General features: G+C 46.6%; 1 protein-coding gene across 5 annotated transcripts in view; it reads left to right on the top strand.

The window, feature by feature from the left end:
* The window catches only part of CEP89 (centrosomal protein 89), a 93,987-nt gene that overhangs the window by 30,848 nt on the left and 44,250 nt on the right, over positions 1–18,889 (top strand). For 3 of the 5 annotated variants that reach the window (XM_024351929.3, XM_024351926.3, XM_024351930.3), the window contains exons 6-12: positions 2,161–2,189; positions 4,374–4,416; positions 8,378–8,596; positions 10,476–10,618; positions 15,054–15,104; positions 15,765–15,848; positions 18,496–18,599. In XM_024351929.3, the coding sequence (XP_024207697.1) occupies positions 2,161–2,189; positions 4,374–4,416; positions 8,378–8,596; positions 10,476–10,618; positions 15,054–15,104; positions 15,765–15,848; positions 18,496–18,599 (673 nt within the window). The remainder of the gene's footprint in view (positions 1–2,160; positions 2,190–4,373; positions 4,417–8,377; positions 8,597–10,475; positions 10,619–15,053; positions 15,105–15,764; positions 15,849–18,495; positions 18,600–18,889) is intronic. The other 2 variants (XM_063801481.1, XM_024351927.3) reach the window with 1 other exon arrangement.

Below are 18,889 nucleotides of genomic sequence, written 5' to 3'. Positions count from 1 at the left end.
TGTGTGTCAGAGATGATAGAGCCACAGGCCTTTCCCCTCGCATCCCAGCTGCAGAGGAGGAGGTGCAGATTGCAAACCGTAGTCTGGGGTGCTAAGGTGGGCAGTAGAGGTGGTTGTCTCTCAGTTAGGGAAGGTGGTAGAGGGAGGAGGGTTCATCAGGCTGAACTCAGAAGGACAGGGCAGGATTTCACCTGGTGTCCAACGCAGGAGAGCAGTCCAGGCTGCCCCTGGACGTTTGACTGAAAGCAGTTTGGTTAAAAACAGTTGATCAAGATGACTTTGGCCAAAAATGAGCTCTTCAGTGATGAGTTGCTCAAGTACTGGTATTTTCAATACATCAGGGAGTAGATTTATTATTTATTTACTTATTTCTTTTTTTGAGATGGAGTCTTGCTCTGTTGCGCAGGCTGGAGTGTCTTGGCTCACTGCAACCTCTGCCTCCCAAACTCAAGCAATTCTCCTGCCTCAGCCACCCAAGTAGCTGGGATTACAGCAAGTGCCACCATGCCCGGCTAATTTTTGTGTTTTTAGTAGAGATGGGGTTTCACTATGTTGGCCAGGCTAGTCTTGAACTCCTGACCTCAAGTGATCCATCCACCTCAGCTTCCCAAAGTGCTGGGATTACAGGCATGAGCCACCGTGCCCAACCAGGAAGTAGATTTAGAATCTTGTATGTATCTCTAGCATTTTCTTCTGTTGTCTGAATTTTGTAGGGTTTTTTCACCTATTTTTTGCATGTGTTTCCAGTTTATTTTCAGCCAGTTATTTCTGCTCTGCAAATTAATAGTAGAAAGTTAAAAGCAACTCAGGGCCAGGCACAGTGGCTCACGCCTGTAATCCCTGCATCTTGGGAGGCCGAGGCGGGTGGATTATCTGAAGTCAGGAGTTCAAGACCAGCCTGGCCAACGTGGGGGAACCCTGTCTCTACTAAAAATACAAAAATTAGCTGGGTGTCGTGGCGCATGCCTGTAATCCCAGCTACTTGGGAGGCTGAGGCAGGAGAATCATTTGAACCTGGGAGGCGGAGGGTGCAGTGAGCCAAGATTGCACCATTGTACTCCACCTGAGGGACAGAGTGAGACTCCGTCTCAAAAAAAAAAAAAAGCAACTTGATGTCCAACTTTTCACAACATGAATGTGTACAGGCAAACTGGGGTGTAAGATCACCTGCTTCCTAGGGTACCTGGATTACAGATGTGTGGAAGATGAGTAACTGGGTGAGATTTGTTTTCCTCTCTGTCGTTGAGACAGTTTGCTTCAAGGAACAACTATTTTTCTGACCAGGTTGGATGCTGCATCTAGGGAGGGTAGGCCAATAGGAGTATGCGTTGGCCCATCCAGGGAGTGGTGGGCAAGACGTGTGGAGTGTGATGGGGAGGAGTATTGGAAGGAGAGGAGGAGCCCGGCATGGGAAGATGTGTGGAGCGTGATGGGGAGGAGTGTTGGAAGGAGAGGAGGAGCCCGGCATGGGAAGATGTGTAGAGCGTGATGGGGAGGAGTGTTGGAAGGAGAGGAGGAGCCCAGCATGGGAAGATGTGTGGAGCGTGATGGGGAGGAGTGTTGGAAGGAGAGGAGGAGCCCGGCATGGGAAGATGTGTGGAGAGTGATGGGGAGGAGTGTTGGAAGGAGAGGAGGAGCCCGGCATGGGAAGATGTGTGGAGCGTGATGGGGAGGAGTGTTGGAAGGAGAGGAGGAGGAGCCCGGCATGGGAAGATGTGTAGAGCGTGATGGGGAGGAGTGTTGGAAGGAGAGGAGGAGCCCGGCATGGGAAGATGTGTAGAGCGTGATGGGGAGGAGTGTTGGAAGGAGAGGAGGAGCCCGGCATGGGAAGATGTGTGGAGAGTGATGGGGAGGGGTGTTGGAAGCAGAGGAGGAGCCTGGCATGGGAAGGGCTTGGAGACACTGAAGAGTTTGGCTTTGGTTCTGCAGCCACGTGAGCCACGGATGGTGGTCAGGCATGGGTATGGGAGAGAGATGACAATTTAGAGTCAGGCCCCAGCCTGGCTCTGGGACCCACTTGCCCTGTGACCCTGTGAATTTTATCCCTGTTCTGGGCCTTGTCAAGCTCCTCTGTAGAAGGTGAATTTCTATGATTGTACTTTCTGAGTTGTCATATTTCATTATCTACTTTAAAAGTTTCTCTCTCTTTTTCTTCATCAGATGGTAAACACCCTGTTCTGAATTTAAAGGTAAGATCTTTTTTAAAAAAACTGATTTTCTCAATAAATAGAGTTTTTATCATAATTTTTCATAAATTTTCAACAACTTTGGTGTTGAAACTTTGGCGGTGATTTTGGGGCAAAAATAAATCTTCCCTTAAGAGTTCTTTCCTGTTGAATATTTCTTTTAAATGCTTTTTTTTTTTTTTTTTTTGAGAAGGGGGTCTCACTGTCACCCAGACTGGAGTGCAGTGGCGCAATCTCAGCTCACTGCGGTCTCCGTCTTCCAGGCTCAAGCGATCCTCCCACCTCAGCCTCCCGAGTAGCTGGGATCGCAGATGCATGCCACCACACCCAGCTAATTTGTTGTATTTTTGGTAAAGATAGGGTTTCACCATATTACCCAGGCTGGTCTCAAACTCCTGAGCTCAAGTGATCTGCCCATCTTGACCTCCCAAAATGCTGGGATTACAGGCATGAGCCACTGTGCCTGGCCTTAAATACTTTTAAAACATGAGGAAATTGATATTTTCCATAGTTTAATGATGAAAGTAATGTATTAAAGGGTTAGAAACTACTTTATAATTAAAATGAATGTGGAATGAATAGACAATTTTATCTTTTGTTAAAATTATTTTTTGAGACAGGATCTCCCTCTGTGACCCGGGCTGGAGTGCAGTGGTGTGATCATAGCTCACTGTAGCCTCAATCTCCTGGGATCAAGTGATTCTTTTGCCTCAGTCTCCTGAGTAGCTGGGACTACAGGCACATGCCACCACTCCTGGCTAATTAAAAAAAAAAAATTTTTTAGAGATGGGGTCTTGTTATGTTGCCCAGGATGGTCTCAAGCTCCTGGGCTCAAGCGATCCTCCTGCCTTGGCCTCCCAAGGGCATTGGGATTGCAGGCATGATGTGACGTGCCTAGCCTGAGATATTTTTCTGAGATGGAGTCTTGCTCTGTCACCCAGACTGGAGTGCAGTGGCGCAGTCTCGGCTCACTGCAACCTCCGCCTCCTGGATTCAAGTGATTCTCCTGCCTCATCCTCCCGAGTAGCTAGGACCACAGGTGCATGCCACCATGCCCAGCTAATTTTTGTATTTTTAATGGAGATGAGATTTCACCATGTTGGCCAGTCTGGTCTCAGACTCCTGACCTCAGGCGATCCCACCTGCCTCTGGCTCCTAAAGTGCTGGGATTACAGGTGTGAGCCACCACACCTGGCCTGGCCTGAGAATTTTACTAACTAATTTGCAAACATGGAAATAGTTCTAACTTAAGTTTTTCATTGTGCGATGTCATAGGAACTTAAAAATTAAACATTTCTCTGCAGAGTTAATTTATAACCTTGTCTACTTTGTCAGCAGAAATTAGAAACTTAATATCACACCACCATGTAAGGAAAAATCAACAAAAGTTCACAGCCTTCCCTTTCCTCTAGGTTTGGGGTTGAGAAGCAATATCTTACTGTTCCTTTCTCAGCATTTTGCAAATGTGCTTCCCTGCAGTTGATGGGGTCCTTTTTGCCCATCCCAGTGAGAAGAGGCCTGGCTGGAGTTTGCTGAGGGCATCTCTGCTCAGCACTTGCAGCCCTACCTAGCACATGCTTTTCAATGTGAGCCCACAGCCCGCTACTCACGGGATCTACCTGTAAGGACAGTCACTGAACTCAGTGCAGAAAGGCAGGAAGAAAGCTCAGGCAGGACTTCCTTTATAGCCTCAGAGAGCCCACCAGAGGGGAAGACACTTAAGGTCTCAGATTCAGGTATAAGAAACAGTGTAATCCCAGCATGTTGGGAGACCAAGGTAGGAGGATCCCTTGAGCCCAGGAGCTCAAGGCTAGCCTGGACAACAGGAGACCCCATCTCTACAAAAAAAAAAAAAAAATTAGGTGTGATGGCCCATGTGTAATCCCAGCTACTTGGGAGGCTGAGGTAGGAGGATTTCATGAGCCCAGGAGTTGGAGGCTGCAGTGAGCTGCGATCACACCACTGCACCCTAGCCTGGGTGACAGAGTAAGACCCTGTCTTAAAAAAGGAAAAAAAGAAATAGTACATATTAAAGTTTTGAAAGGTAAAACAAACAAAGAACAAGAGTCAAAATGAAGGAAATAAAGCATGCTTATATACCTGCTGTCTAATGACCTAGCTGCGTGTGTCCACTTTATAAAACACTAATGCTCTGCACTTATTCCTCTTATGTTCTTTCTTTCCTAGGATGAAAAACCTCCATTATGTGAGAAACCTCCACCTTCCCCAGGTATTTGCCTTTTGAATTATATTATGATTGAAAAGCTTGCTTTGGAGAATATCCAGATTAATTTTATCTGAAAATAAAGATTACATTTTCTTTTTCTTGTATTAGTTGTTGAACTTTCACCCTTGCCTCAAAAGAGAGGGTCCAAACACTAGGTAGTGGACGTATGTCCATACAGGATGTGCTTGGATCCTGGGAGGGTGGGGGTTGGACCTGGGGGGACGTGGACCTGTGGGATATGCTGGGATCCTGGGGGAAGGGAGGTGGACCTGTGGGATGTAATGGGATCCTGGGGGTGGAAGGAGGACCTGTGGGATGTGCTGGGATCCCAGTGGGAGGAGTGGACCCATGATGTACTGGGATCCGTACTGGGCAGGCAGGTGCAGTTATGGGCTCTGCTCTGAGGCTGAAGGCAGAGAGAGAGGTCTAGAGATGCTTTATGGGTTATGCCCCCTGAACAGTTTGGGGAGCTTCAGTGGCTTCCAAAATGGAGGTTATAATTTTTGCTGTTAGGTCCCACATTGTTACAAGATCTTTGGGGTGTCGCTTTTCTGGTCGGAAATGTCTGTGGTGCCAGTGTGCCTTTGCCTGAGTTCTTGTCCTGCGTCCAGGAAGAATGAGGTAAGCAGACAAGTGGAGGGTGAGCAAGACGAAGAGGAGCTTTACTGCATGTTAGGACAGTTCAGAGGAGACCCACAGTGGGTAGCTCCTCTCTGTAGGCAGGTCGTCCCGTTAAGTGTTCAGCTCTCAGCAGAGAGGAGGCCCCCTGGAGTCGATGGCTCCTCTCTGAAGGCAGGTCATCCAACCGTCTCTGCAGCTCTCAGCAAAGAGGAAGCCCTGGAGAGGGTTGTTCTTCTCTGCAGCTGGTTATTCTGACCAGCTCCTAGTAGAGAGGAGGCCCTGGAGTGGGTTGCTCCTCTCTGCTGCTGGTCCTCTGACATCTCCAGCTATCAGCAGAGAGGGGAACTCCTCTCTGCAGCTGGTCATCTCATCTGCTCTGCTCCAACTAAGCCCAGGGCTTTTATGGGCCTCAGAAGGGAGGAAGTGCTCACCGATTGGTCCATGGGTGGCCATGAGTGGGCCTGGAAAAGGCACCATAAGTTCCTACTGCAGTCCCACGGGACAGGCAACCCGGTCCCCAGACTTCAGGCCCTCTCCGACCTGAAGGTGGGGCCTCACCGGGGACCTGCCTGCTTCTGCCCAGGAACCTGTCTGCCTCCTGCTGCCCAGTCCATGGCACCCAGGCTGCTCACACCAAGGGGTAACTGCAGGCCAGTGCAGAGCCATCCTCAGCACCCCCTTGTCTTTCCCTCCTGTGCTCATGGGTGCCCAAAGTCTGGAGGGGGCTGAGGCGGTAGGGTGCTGTCGTGTCAGTACTGCCCTGAGTATGCACACTCCCGGCCAGGCTGTGACAGTGCCCAGGCTTGGCCTCAACCCCGCTCCAACCCTGCTGCGAGACTGGAGCAGGCACCAGGAGCAGGGAGAGGCCAGGCAGCTAGAGCAAACACCCATAAGCCTGCGGGGACACGGGAGCCTTCCCAGGCCCCCAAGGGTGCAGACTGCAGAGACACCCAGGTCCTACACGTGGGAGGGCAACTGTAGCAGCACCCCATGAGCTCCTGCCCCACCAACTCAGGAGGGGCGGGGCTCCCACTTGTCCCCGGCTCCTGATGGCTCTGTGGAGCATGCAGCCCTGACCATACCTCTGGAGCAGGTGCCCACAGTGGGGTGAAGCCAGGCAGTGGGATCAGGCACTTCGGAGCCTATGGTGGGTGGTGGGGGCCTTCTTGGGCCCCCAAGAACACAGAGATTCTCGGGTCTGCTGCCGGGCTTGGGCAGCTGCAGCAGCACCCAGGGAGGGCCGGGGCTCCTGCCTGCTCCATGGAGCAAGAGGCTTGGGCCACACCTCCCTGCTCTAGAGTCTGTGCGGTGGCCACTCTAGATGGGCCACTGCTGCCATCAGTGTCACTGCTCTGAAAATCCTGGTTTAAGTCTCCTCCACGTCAGATTAACTTTATTTGCACCCTTTCAATCTCAGCATTTTCAATGCTGTATTCTGGGCGATTGCTGGGGCTCCAACTTCTGCGCCGTGCATTCATTTTTCGTGATGTGTATCCTGCGGCTCAGCCCATCCTTTAAGTTTATGGTGTTAATCAAACGTTAACTTCCATGATTTCTGTGACACTGACTACGTCTCTCTGAAAGTTGTAACCGTGCGCATCCAGTCTTAGGGTTTGTGTTGCAGCCCCTTCTCTTCTCTCACTTGCCATTGGTGTTCTCTGGCTCTGCTGTTTGATGCCTCTTGGGGTCTCTGAGATTCCCTGTGGCCCACATGGGATGCTACCTCTGTTTACTGCACCCTGCCTGAAGAGGGAGAGCCAGCAGGCTGCCAGGCTGTACCGACTGCTGCCTCCAGCAACTGATGGGGATGGACAGGATGTGAGGCCCACCGGGATCCGTGGGGACCCCTCTTCCTCCTGGCTTTCTCCAGCCCCCTGCCCTGCCTTTCTGCTCTCAGGGCCTGTGTGTTCTGCCTGAGGAGGGGCACACATTTCTGCTGTTGCTGCCTGGGTCAGGTGGGTTAACCCCTTGCTATTCCCACTCTGCTTATCTAACTCAACAGCTCATCAGCTGCTTCAAGCTGCTTCTTTTTAAATATAATTTTATTGATTGATTGATTTTTGTAGAGATGGGTTCTTGCTATGTTGCTCAGGCCGGTCTCGAACTCCCGGCCTCAAGCAATCTTCCTGCCTCAGCTTCCCAAAGTGCTGGGATTGCAGGTGCGAGCCACCAGGCCCAGCCTCATCAGCTCTTTCTAGGCCACTTTGTGTCTCCACTCCTACCAGGGCAAGGTGTATCCCTGGAGCCACCCCTCCCCATTTTCTAGCTGCCTTCTCTTGGCACATTTCAGGCTGTGGCACCGATCTTCATTCTCATCTCAACTGTTTTATCTCTGGGATTTCTCAGGGTTCCCTTGTTTCTGTGTAGCTGTGGAGTTTCCCATTTCTGAGCCTCACCTTTTGCATGTTAGGGATTGGATGTTTGTGTGTCAGAGGTCGGGCCAGGCTCTCTGGAGCCACCAGCCATCCTGCCCTCGTCTGTGTGGAAGCTCTGCTTCCGCCTCTCCCTCCCCTGGGAGGTGTGCTGGCCAGGGCCCATGGGAGCCTCACCTCCTGTGACCTTTCGGAGCACATCTCCCCGTGGAACAGCGCTGGTTTCCACCCCACTTTCTTGCTCTTCCTTCTTAAGGTCCTATGTGACCTCGGTTTTCTCCTCACCCTGGTGCCTTCAGGTGCTGCCCACAGGCCAGTGGCTCATCAGTCTCCCCAGCAGAGGCTGCCCTGGGACTCTGGGCCTCTGTACCAACCCAAGCCTTCCTCCCCTCATCTTCCATCCCCACCTGCTCTTCACAGTGTGCTCCTCATCTGGGGGAGCATCTGCCAGACACAGACCTGGGTGGTCATCCTGGGTCTGCTTCTCTCTCACTGCCTGCACCCAGCCAGCCACCAGCCCCTGAGTCCTGCTCTCATGTGTCCTTTTCTCTGTGTCCCCACTCTAGTGCTGCCCCTCAGCTGTTGGGCTAGGCCTCATTCTAACCTGCCTTCTTCCCTGCCGGCCTGAGGGATTCACCCAAGAGCAGAGCCTCTTCCTTCTCACACCTCTGCTTGAAAGCCCTGCTGGCTCCTGCTGCCCTGCAAGATGAACTTTCCATGCCACATCACAATAGGCACGGCCTCTTGCAGCTCTGGCCTCCCTTTCTGGCCTCCCCTCAGTACCTCCCTTCCTGCCACCCGCTGTGACTTCATCAGGCCACTTACTGTTTCCTGTAGAAGCCATTCCCTTCCCAGGGACCAAAGAACATGGCACCAGGCCTGATGTGGTTTTTGGAACAAAGTCAGTTGATTTTGATGTAACATTGTCAACATCAATTAACATTGTAAAATTTTCCCCTGAACCCTTTCAGATATAACTGGTAGAGTACGTCAAAGATATACAGAAATAACCAGAGAAAAGTTTGAGGCATTAAAAGAAGAAAATATGGACCTAAACAATATGAATCAAAGCCTTACCCTTGAACTAAACACAATGAAACAAGCAATGAAAGAACTACAGTTAAACCTTAAGGGAATGGAAAAAGAGAAGAGAAAGCTCAAAGAGGCTGAGAAGGCGTCGTCACAGGAAGGTGGGGACGGACAGCGCCTTTATTAGAGGAATGAGCAGGACTTCACTCAATTATTTTGAGAGTTAATATTTTATGTTGTGATATTTGTGTTGGTAATTTATGTTGTAATATTTCAGGTTTTTTTGTTAATATCCTTATGTTTGTTGAGATTTGATTTCATCTGCTATATCATTATTACACTAAAGAAATTCCTCAGGTTGGAAAGAAGCTGAATTTACAAAAACAAAACAGAGATTCCAATACTTCTTTTGGAACTTGATGCTTAGCTTACATATATTTCACTTCAGTTTTTATCCCTAAGAGAAGCATAAAAAAGCTCCTCCTTTACTGTAGACTTACCAATGATTATATTTTCCTTGCTACTTTTATAGGTTAAAAAAAGAAATAGTATTTTAATTTGTATTTCTGTTATTATTGAACTTGAATATTTTTTCATATCTTTGCAAGTCATTTTCTTTTTCTTTCATAAACCTGCCCACTTTATTTATTTATTTTTTAGAGACAGCATCCCACTCTTGTCACCTAGGTTGGACTACAGTGGGGTGGTCAGAGCTCACTATAACCTTGAACTCCTGGGCTCAAGTGATCCTTCCACCTCAGCCTCCTGAGTAGCTGGGACTAAAGGCAAACGCCATCATGCCTGGCTAAGTTTTTTTTTTTTAATTTTTTTTATAGCAATGAGGCCTCATTGTGTTGCCCAGGCTGGTCTCAAACTCCTGGCCTCAAGGATTTTTCCTCCTTGGCCACTTAAAGCACTGGGATTTTAGATATGAGCCACTATCATGGCCAAGTTGCCCACTTTACAATGAGACACTTGACTTCTTTTTACTGATTTGCAGGAACTCCTTATGTATGAAAGATTTTATCCCTTTGTCATAGGTGTAATATTTTCTTAGTTTGTTGATAATTGGGCTAAATCAATAAAATGTTTTTCTTTTATGACTTACACTCTTGGTATTAAGTCATTTTTAACTCTAAGGTTATATAAATATTCACCAATATTTTCTCTATACCTTTTTCTATTTATATAAAACTAATATAGCTTTAAGTAAGGTGGTGTCAGTTTTTTTCACATAGACCCTGCATAATTCTTATCTTAGGCACATGTATTTTTAGATACTATATATTATTTGTGCTGTTACCTTGTGGGATCTATTTTCTGTTTTGTTTTCTAATAGGACATTGCTATTATGTGGGAAGGTTATTAGCTCTAATACATTTTCCATGTATTCTATATGATTTTTCTCTTTCTTTTTTTTTTTTTTTTTTTGAGATGGAGTCTCCCTCTGTTGCCCAGGCTGGAGTGCAGTGGCGTGATTTCGGCTCACTGCAAGCTCCACCCCCTGGGTTCACACCATTCTCCTGCCTCAGCCTCCCAAGTAGCTGGGAATATAGGCGCCCGCCATTACGCCCGGCTAATTTTTTGTATATTTAGTAGAGACGGGGTTTCACCATGTTAGCCAGGATGGTCTCGATCTCCTGACCTCGTGATCCACCCGCCTTGGCCTCCCAAAGTGCTGGGATTACAGGCGTGAGCCACCGCACCCGGCCTCTATATGATTTTTCAAAGCACATATTCTTATGTCATCTGAAACAATGACTATTCCTTTCCAACTTGAAATTTTTATTTTACTTTATTGTACATGCAAAAACTTCCACAAACTTCCAATATAACGTTAACTATTCAGTGTTAAAAAACGTTGTAACTTTTATTCATTCACACACACAGACACACATACACACACAGACACACACGCACACACAGTTCATTGCCTCTGAGCGTGAAAGAGGGGAGAAAAGCAAACAATTTGCAATTTAATAAAATCTGGATAAATTGGACGTTATTTCTTACAGTATAATATTAAATTTTTTTCCCTAGTTGCTGCACCTGAATTACTTTATCTGCGAAAACAAGCTCAAGAACTGGTGGATGAAAATGATGGATTGAAAATGACTGTCCATCGTTTGAATGTAGAACTCAGTCGATATCAGACAAAATTCAGGCATTTGTCCAAGGAAGAGGTAACGTTTCCGATTGTGAAAATCAGCTTTTCAGATTTTTAAGCCTTTACTGTTGAATTGATTTCCAATCTTGAGAGGTTCTTATTTATTATAATTTGATGTAAGAAAAGCTCTGTCCAAGGCACAATGTTTCTAAGGACCATTCTGTTTCTTGCCTCCTTCCCTTCCTTCTTCCCCGTAATAAAGGCAATAAAGACTGTAAAACATTGGGACAATATAGAAGTGTACAAAGTGAAAGAGGCCGGATGAGGTGGCTCGTGCCTATAATCCCAGCACTTTCAGAGGCTGAGGCAGGAGAATTTCTTGAGCTCTGGAGTTTGAGACCATCCTGGGGGACATGGCGAGACAGTCTCTACAAATAAAAAATTTTTAAAAATTAGCTGAGCATGGTGGCGCACGCCTGTAGCCCCAGCTACTCAGGAGGCTGAGGCAAGAGGATCTCTTGAGCATGGGAGGTCGAGGGTGCAGTGAGCTGAGATTGCGCCACTACACTCCAGCCTGGGTGACAGAGCAAGACCCTGTCTCAAAAATTAAAAAAAAAAATAACAAAAGTAAAAGAATGAAAGTGTATGTCGGCTGCTCCCTTCTCAGTCACGTTCCTGAAAGTTGCAGCTGTTGTCAGTGCATTAACTTCGAAAGGAAAGCAGAGTTTTCAGTTCTAAGAACAGTTGCAGAGTCCAACTCCACACACTCTCACTGAGCAGGTCACTGCATGAGATGCTGGGAGGAGTGCCAGATGAACTGATGCTCAGGTCCTTACTCTTACAGAACTTGGGGCTGTGAAGATGTGAGTGACACTGTGGACACAGGAGAGGGAGGCACCGCTGGCTGGGCTCTTGCTGGGGTAGAGGGTGGGAGGCACACGGTGTTCTCCCATGGCTCCTGGGAGTTCAGGCCTCATGGGCTTCTGAGTTGCTTTTTGAAGGAGGGCTTACGTTTCACTTTTTTTTTTTTAATAACAGCTTTGAAATATAATTCACATACCATCCAATTTATACCCATTTTAAAAGTGTACCATTTAGTGGTTTTTATTGTAGTCACAGAATTATGCAACCATCACCACAGTCAATTTTAGAGCACTTTTGTTAAATCAAGAAATGTTGGCTGGGCATGGTGGCTCACACCTGTAATCCCAGCACTTTGGGAGGCTGAGGTGGGCGGATCAGTTGAGTCAGGCGTTTGAGACCAGCCTGACCAACATGGTGAATTCCCATCTATGCTAAAAATACAAAAAAATTAGCCAGGCGTGGTCGTGCGCACCTGTAATCCCAGCTACCTGGGAGGCTGAGGCAGGAGAATCGCTTGAACCTGGGAGGCAGAGGTTGCAGTGAGCCAAGATCATGCCACTGCACTCCAGCCTGGGTGACAGACAGAGTGAGACTCTGTCTCAAAAAAAAAAAAAAAAAAGGAAAAAAAAGGAAGTGTCATACCTGTTGGGAATCACTCCCTATGTTCCCCTGCTGCCCACTTCCTCCAGCTCAGCCCCTGGTAACCACTAATCTATTTTCTGTCTCTATGAACTTGTCTGTTCTGAACATTTCATAGAAATGAAATCATACAAGACATGACTTTGTGTGACTGACTTCTTTCACTTAACATAATACTAACTTTTAAACAAAAACAAATAAAGTTCTTAGGGTCCTATAATTCAAAACCTGCTTGCTAGGTCAGGGCCTTCTGCAGGACGATGGGGCGGGCAGACAGGCCCAGGGACAGCCTTCTCCCATGTTGTCTTCTGCCCTGTGCAAATGCCATGTTCTCCAAGACAGTCTTCCCTGATCACCCCAGCCAGAAGTGATTGATCTCTCTCTCTCTCTCTTTTTTTTTTAGACACAGTCTCTCTATGTCGCCCAGGCTGGAGTGCAGCATGCACAATCTCAGCTCACTGCAATCTCTACCTCCCGGGTTCAAGTGATTCTTGTTTCTCAGCCTCCTGAGTGGCTGGGATTACAGGCGTGTTCCACTGCGCCCAGCTAATTTTTGTATTTTTAGTAGAGATGGGGTTTCACCATGTTGGCCAGGTTGGTCTCAAACTCCTCACCTCAAATGATCCCCCCTCCTCAGCCTCCCAAAGTGCTGGGATTACAGGCATGAACCACCATGCCCGGCCCTCTCTCTCTTTTAAACCATTGCAGACTTTTGTTTGTAATCACTCTTAAGGCACTTATAGCATTCTACCCTATACTGTTTTTGTATATCACGTACATTTGTGTTAGTGGATTTTATTTCTGTTACTAGGTCATAGAATCCTTGAAAACAAGGGTTGCGTTGCAGTGTCCATAATGACTTAGTGAGTTGCCAATGTTTGCAGAGTGAGTGAGTAATTACATAGATATTAAGGTGTTCACATTGTAAAGCTTTTGTGAAATAAATAATTATTTTGTCTAGGCCATTGATTCTGTACTAGATTTTCCCTCCTACTCTAAACAAATAGAAAACCAGACAGAATATGTAATGCAAATGTTTACAGATGTCGAACAGCAGGCAGCACCAGCCTATGACCCTCAAGAGTAGCAGGATAAATAGATGAGCCTGTGATCTGCTTTCTGTCTGGAGGCAGTCTCAGATCACAGAGCAGGGAGGAAGGGCCTGAGCTGAGCCCTTCCCTGAGTTCAACAGAGATGAGAGTCTGGGGAAGCTGAGGAGACTAGAATTTGTAGGGCAAGAATACCAGAAAGAATGGAGTCCTGGAGAGAAAGAGCTACTTATATAAATCTGCATGGGGCTCCTTGGAGTCTTGTGGAATACCACCCTGCACATGTGTAGGATGAGACTCCAAGATACTGGGCAGAAAATAAGAACAGGGAGCTGTGAGCTGCATGGTTCCCAGAGCTCACACAGCACCGGGAACCTTCGAGTTCTGCCCAGCCACAATGGAGAGACCTTGCATTGAGTCAAGAGCCCAGGAGGGCCATGCCTGAGATGTATGGCTAAAAGAGCTTTTTAGGAAAGGTTACTACAGACCTACCATGACCAGGGTGAAAAAACAAGCCTCAGAAGCATGAAGGTGATCCACAAGCAACTTAGGAGTTGAAAGAAAAAGAGAGAGAGAGAGGAGGGAGGAAGGAAGGGCGGAAGGAAAAGAAACCAGTACTCTTTAAAGGAAGATAACAAAATCCAGACACTCAACAATGTGACATTAAAAAGTTCCATATCCAGTGAAAACAGTCACTAGATATGTTCCAGATTTTAAAAGACTAAAAAGGGCTGGAGGCCAGGTGCAGTGACTCACACCTATAATCCCAGCACTTTGGGAGGCTGAGGTGGGCAGATCACTTGAGGTCAGGAGTTCAAGACCAGCCTGGCCAATATGGTGAAACCTCGCCTCTACTAAAAATACAAAAATTAGCCAGGTGTGGTGGCACACACCTGTAGTCCCAGCTACTCGGGAGGCTGAGGCATGAGAATTGCTTGAACCTGGGAGGTAGATGTTACAGTGAGCCGAGATCATACCACTGTACTCCAGCCTGTGCGACAGAGCGAGACTGTCTCAAAAAAAAAAAAAAGAAAGAAAGAAAGAAAAAAAAAAGGCCAAGTGTGATGACTCACACTTGCAATCCCAGCACTGTGTGAAGCTGAGGCAGGAGGATCACTTCAGCCCAGGAGTTCAAGACCAGCCTGGGCAACATGGTGAAACCCCATTTCTACAAAAAATACAAAAATTAGCCAGGTGTGGTGGCATGCGCTTGTAGTCTGAGCTGCTCAGGAGGCTGAAGTGAGAGGATTGCTTGAGCCCAGAAGGCAGAAGTTGCAGTGAGCCATGATCTCACTACTGCACTCCAGCCCGGGTGATGGAATGAGACCCTGTCTCAGAAGGAAAAAAAAAGGACATAAAAGACTTGACAGCTAAATGCAACATGTGACCCTGAATTGGATCCTTGATTAGAAAAGAACATTAGTGGGAAAATAGATGAAATTTGAAGATAACATATAGGTTAGGTTAGGTTAAAAAATAGTATTATAGGCTACTCTAGGCACACTGCCTATGGGGTACCCCTGCTCTGCAAGGAGCAGTAATATATATATATATGAAAATAGTATTGTTATCCGTGTTGATTTCCTGATTTTCATGACAGTACTGTGGTTAAGTAAATGAATGTTTTTGTTTTTAGGAAATACAAGTATTTAGAGGAAAAGGGGCATTATATCTGCAAATTACTCTCAAACATTTCAGAAAAAATATTTCTGTCATATATACATATATACATATAGATAGATAGATGGGTAGGTGTATGGGAAAGTAGATGGATGGATGGATGGATGGATAGGTGGATGGATGGATGGATGGGTAGGTGGGTAGGTGGGTGGGTAGGCAGATGGATAGACAGATAAATGCATAGATGGGCAATGCTCAGTCTAGATTAAGAATATCTAAGACTTGAAAATTCAGAGGAAGTGTGGTTTAACTTGTCTTCAATACATGTTTTGTTCTTAGAGCTTAAATATTGAAGGCCTCCCATCCAAGGGCCCTATACCACCCTGGTTGGTAAGTGAAAGTTATTTAATTTCAGGCCCGTATTTTCAGGCTATATTTGCATAGCTATTAAAAACCATTTCAGGCCAGGCGCGGTGGCTCATGTCTGTAATCCCAGCACTTTGGAAGGCTGAGGCGGGTGGATCAGTTGAGGTCAAGGGTTCAAGACCAGCCTGGCCAACATGGTGAAACCCTGTCTCTACTAAAAATACAAAAATTAGCTGGGCGTGATGGTGCATGCCTATAGTCCCAGCTACTTGGGAGGCTGAGGCAGGAGAATCACTTGAACCCGGGAGGTTTAGGTTGCAGTGAGCTGAGATCGTGCCACTGCACGCGAGCCTGGGCGGCAGAGTGGGAATGGCTTCGGGCAGCGGAGCTCATTCTGACCGCAGGAGGTCAAGCCTGTGCGGGTGTTGTAGATGCCTCCTGTGCCTCCTGCATGCCTCTGGGTTCCTCATTTAAGTGGCCATATAGATCCCTGAAATTGGAAGGATCCAAGGAGAGAAATGTTGGTTGTTCTGGGATCCTGAGCTGGGAGGGTCCTTAAAAAACAATAACAACTGCAACCAAAGAAACCATTTCAAAAAAGTATAACTTCTTGCCATTTAAAAATTTTCTGGTTGTGTTTAGATGTAAGAAATATATTAACCTTCCTTTACTCTCTATCTTCAGTTGGATATAAAGTACCTGTCACCATTGTTGCTGGCTTATGAAGATATGATGAAAGAGAAGGACGAGCTCAATGCCACCCTCAAGGTAGGCTGGCAAATGTCCCAGAAGACACAAGATTTATAAAAATATTGGACCGCTTCAAATTTTATAAAAACATTTTGAATGTAGGTATACCCAGCATATTATAGATAACCAAATGTTTATTAGAGGACAGAAAGGAGGAAGGAAGGAGTGTGGCAGGGTGGGAGGGAGGGAAAGAAGGAAGAGGGGAGGAAGTAAGGGAGTGATTGGCAGAGCAGGAGGGGTGGATAGGGAGCGAGGGGAGAGGTATGGAGGGTCAGAGCAGTGCTGCATGAGAAGCCATGGCTTTCTGGACAGCCAGCCCATATGGGCTGAGATCTTGGGGTGCAGGGAAGACAGCAGGAGGGAAGTGCTTCTTTCCTGTTACTGTGCAGCTGCAAATACCACCATTAGAAGGGACATTTGGGCTGGGCGCGGTGGCTCACGCCTGTAATCTCAGGACTTTGGGAGGCCGAGGTGGGTGGATCACATGAGGTCAGGAGTTCAAGACCAGCCTGGTCAACATGGTGAAACCCCGTCTCTACTAAAAATACAAAAATTAGCTGGTGTGGTGGCACGTGCCTGTAATTCCAGCTACTCGGGAGGCTGAGGCAGGAGAATAGCTTGAACCAGGTTGCTGGACGTTGCAGTGAGCCGAGATTGCGTCACTGCACTCCAGCCTGGCGATGGGGCCAGACTCCGTCTCGGGAAAAAAAAAAAAAAAAAGAAGGGCTATTTGGGCAGACATGGGAAGGAAAGGCTGGAGATGTTTTGGGCAAACTTAGATGCTTCTTAATTCTAGGATGAGCTGACCCCAGGGAAGTCTGATTGCTGAGCTGCTGGAAATGGAGAAGTGAGGTTTTTATCCATTTCTGCCTTGTCCACCGCCGTTTTGTGGGAATGACTTCGCGCAGTGGAGCTCGTTCTAACTTCAGGAGGTCAAGCCTGTGCGGGTGTTGTAGATGCCTCCTGTGCCTCCTGCATTCCTCTGGGTTCCTCATTTAAGTGTCCATATGGATCCCTGAAATTGGAAGGATCCAGAGAAAGAAATGTTGGTTGTTCTGGGATCCTGAGCTGGGAGGGTCCTTTAAGAGGCTCCCAGCTTGTTCCTAATCAGTGATGCTGTCCCGTGTCCATGTCCCATGGAAAGGAATTTTAATCCTTTTCATTTAGACTGAGTGTTGGATGCTTAATTTTCTAAGAGCATGAATGAATCTTGTACTAATTGAATATATAACAATCCTAATAACTAATAATATTATTTTTTTGGTGCTCCTTCTAAATCAGGGTCAGCACAGACTTTCTGTCAAGGGCCAGTTAATAAGTACTTTAGGCTTTGGAGGCCATGCAGTTTCTGTTTGCACCTGCTCAGCCCTGCTGTTGCAACATGAAAGCAGCTGAGGATAACATGTAAATAATGGGCGAGGCCCATTATTTTATTTATAAATAAATAAAACTTTATTTATAAAAACAGGCAGCTGGTTTGCACACTTTAGTTTGCCTGACCCCTGTTCCAAAAAAGAGTCACATGGACTGCCAGCAGTGAGTGAGTGTGTCTGGGTGGAGAGATGAGAGGAGAAGTTACTTGGCAGTGCTGCTTTAAGTTAAAAGGGTGTAGGCATAAACATCTGACAGCTGGGAGTAGAATATTTTAGAGGCACACCAGAGTAAATATTGGCACCTCAGATTCTCACCAAAGGACAGCGCAGGACACAGAAGCTGGAAAAGCCCTGATGGAGGAGGCTCAGCTGAAGTGTCACACACACAGACTGTTGGGAGCTGAAACAGACATAGACTGTTAGGCATCAAAACCGGCCCAGCGACAGACCTTGTGTTGTGGCTAATGGCCAATGAAGCTCTGCAGACTGATGACGCTAGTAAGACACTTTCTCATGGTTGTCATGGACAAAACTAAGAGCCTTGGCTGGACGTGGTGACTCATGACTATAATCCCAGCATTTTGGGAGTCTGAGGCAGGAAGATTCCTTGAGCCTAGGAGTTCAAGAGCAGCCTTGAGTAACATGGCGAAACCTTGTCTATACACAAAATACAAAAATTAGCCAGGCATGGTAGTACAGGTACTTGGGAAGCTGAGGTGGGAGGATTGCTTGAGCCTAGGAGGTTGAGGCTGCAGTGAGCTGTGATTGCAGTACTGCACTCTAGCCTGGGTGACAGAGCGAGACCCTGTCTCAAAAAAAAAAAAAAAAAAAGAGCTTCCTCCAACTCCCACACTAACTAACCCCTTCCCCACCAAATCTAGCTTTAATTAAGGATGAAAAGTCTTATTTTTATATTAAAAACCTCCAATTTATTCTCCTGCGTCTTCAAACAAAGGAAAAATGTCAGCGTTGATGGGCATCTCTGCCTTTTCTATCAGTATTCGTCAGTTATAGAACAATGTTAGCAAATTAGGAATCTAATACTCGAAAGCCCAAGTTCTTTGCCTCTTGTACTTGGCCTTGCATTTGGTCCTAGTGCTTTCTCACTAGACCGTAAGCTCCCTGAGAGCAGGCACCACTGGTGCTGGTACCGAGAGTTGAAGGCTGGCCTGTTGTGAGACCTCGCTAAATGGCTGTTACCATGTGATTTTAGCCACAGCAGCAGCACCAGAACTGAGAAATATAGATGCGTGGGTATGTGTGTGTTATAATTTATGTACATTTTATTTCAGGAGGAAATGAGAATGTTTAGGATGCGAGTCCAAGAAGTGGTGAAAGAAAATGAAGAATTGCACCAAGAGTTAAATAAGAGTAGTGCTGTTACCAGTGAGGAATGGCAAGTGGCATTGTGTTTCTGCTCTTTTGCTAATTTAAAACAAATGGTAATAGGAAAATATGTTATAAAATTATCAAATACATAATTACATTCTTAACTAAAATATTTTACGGGAGAGTTTCTAAGAAATTAATAAGGTACAATAAAACCCTAATAAATTATTCTAAACTTACATTTTCAAGATGACTTTTAAAATTCTAAGTAGGTTCTCAAACCTGAAATACAGTTGCTTTCTGCTTTTTATCTTCTGAGTTGGTATTTTTCTAGGGTGATTTTTCCATCTCAGACCT

This window comes from Pan troglodytes, chromosome 20 (assembly GCF_028858775.2).
Source record: "Pan troglodytes isolate AG18354 chromosome 20, NHGRI_mPanTro3-v2.0_pri, whole genome shotgun sequence".
NCBI lineage: Eukaryota > Metazoa > Chordata > Mammalia > Primates > Hominidae > Pan > Pan troglodytes.
The sequence above is the reverse complement of the archived record's forward strand: the minus strand, read 5'-3'. Positions and strand labels throughout refer to the sequence as shown.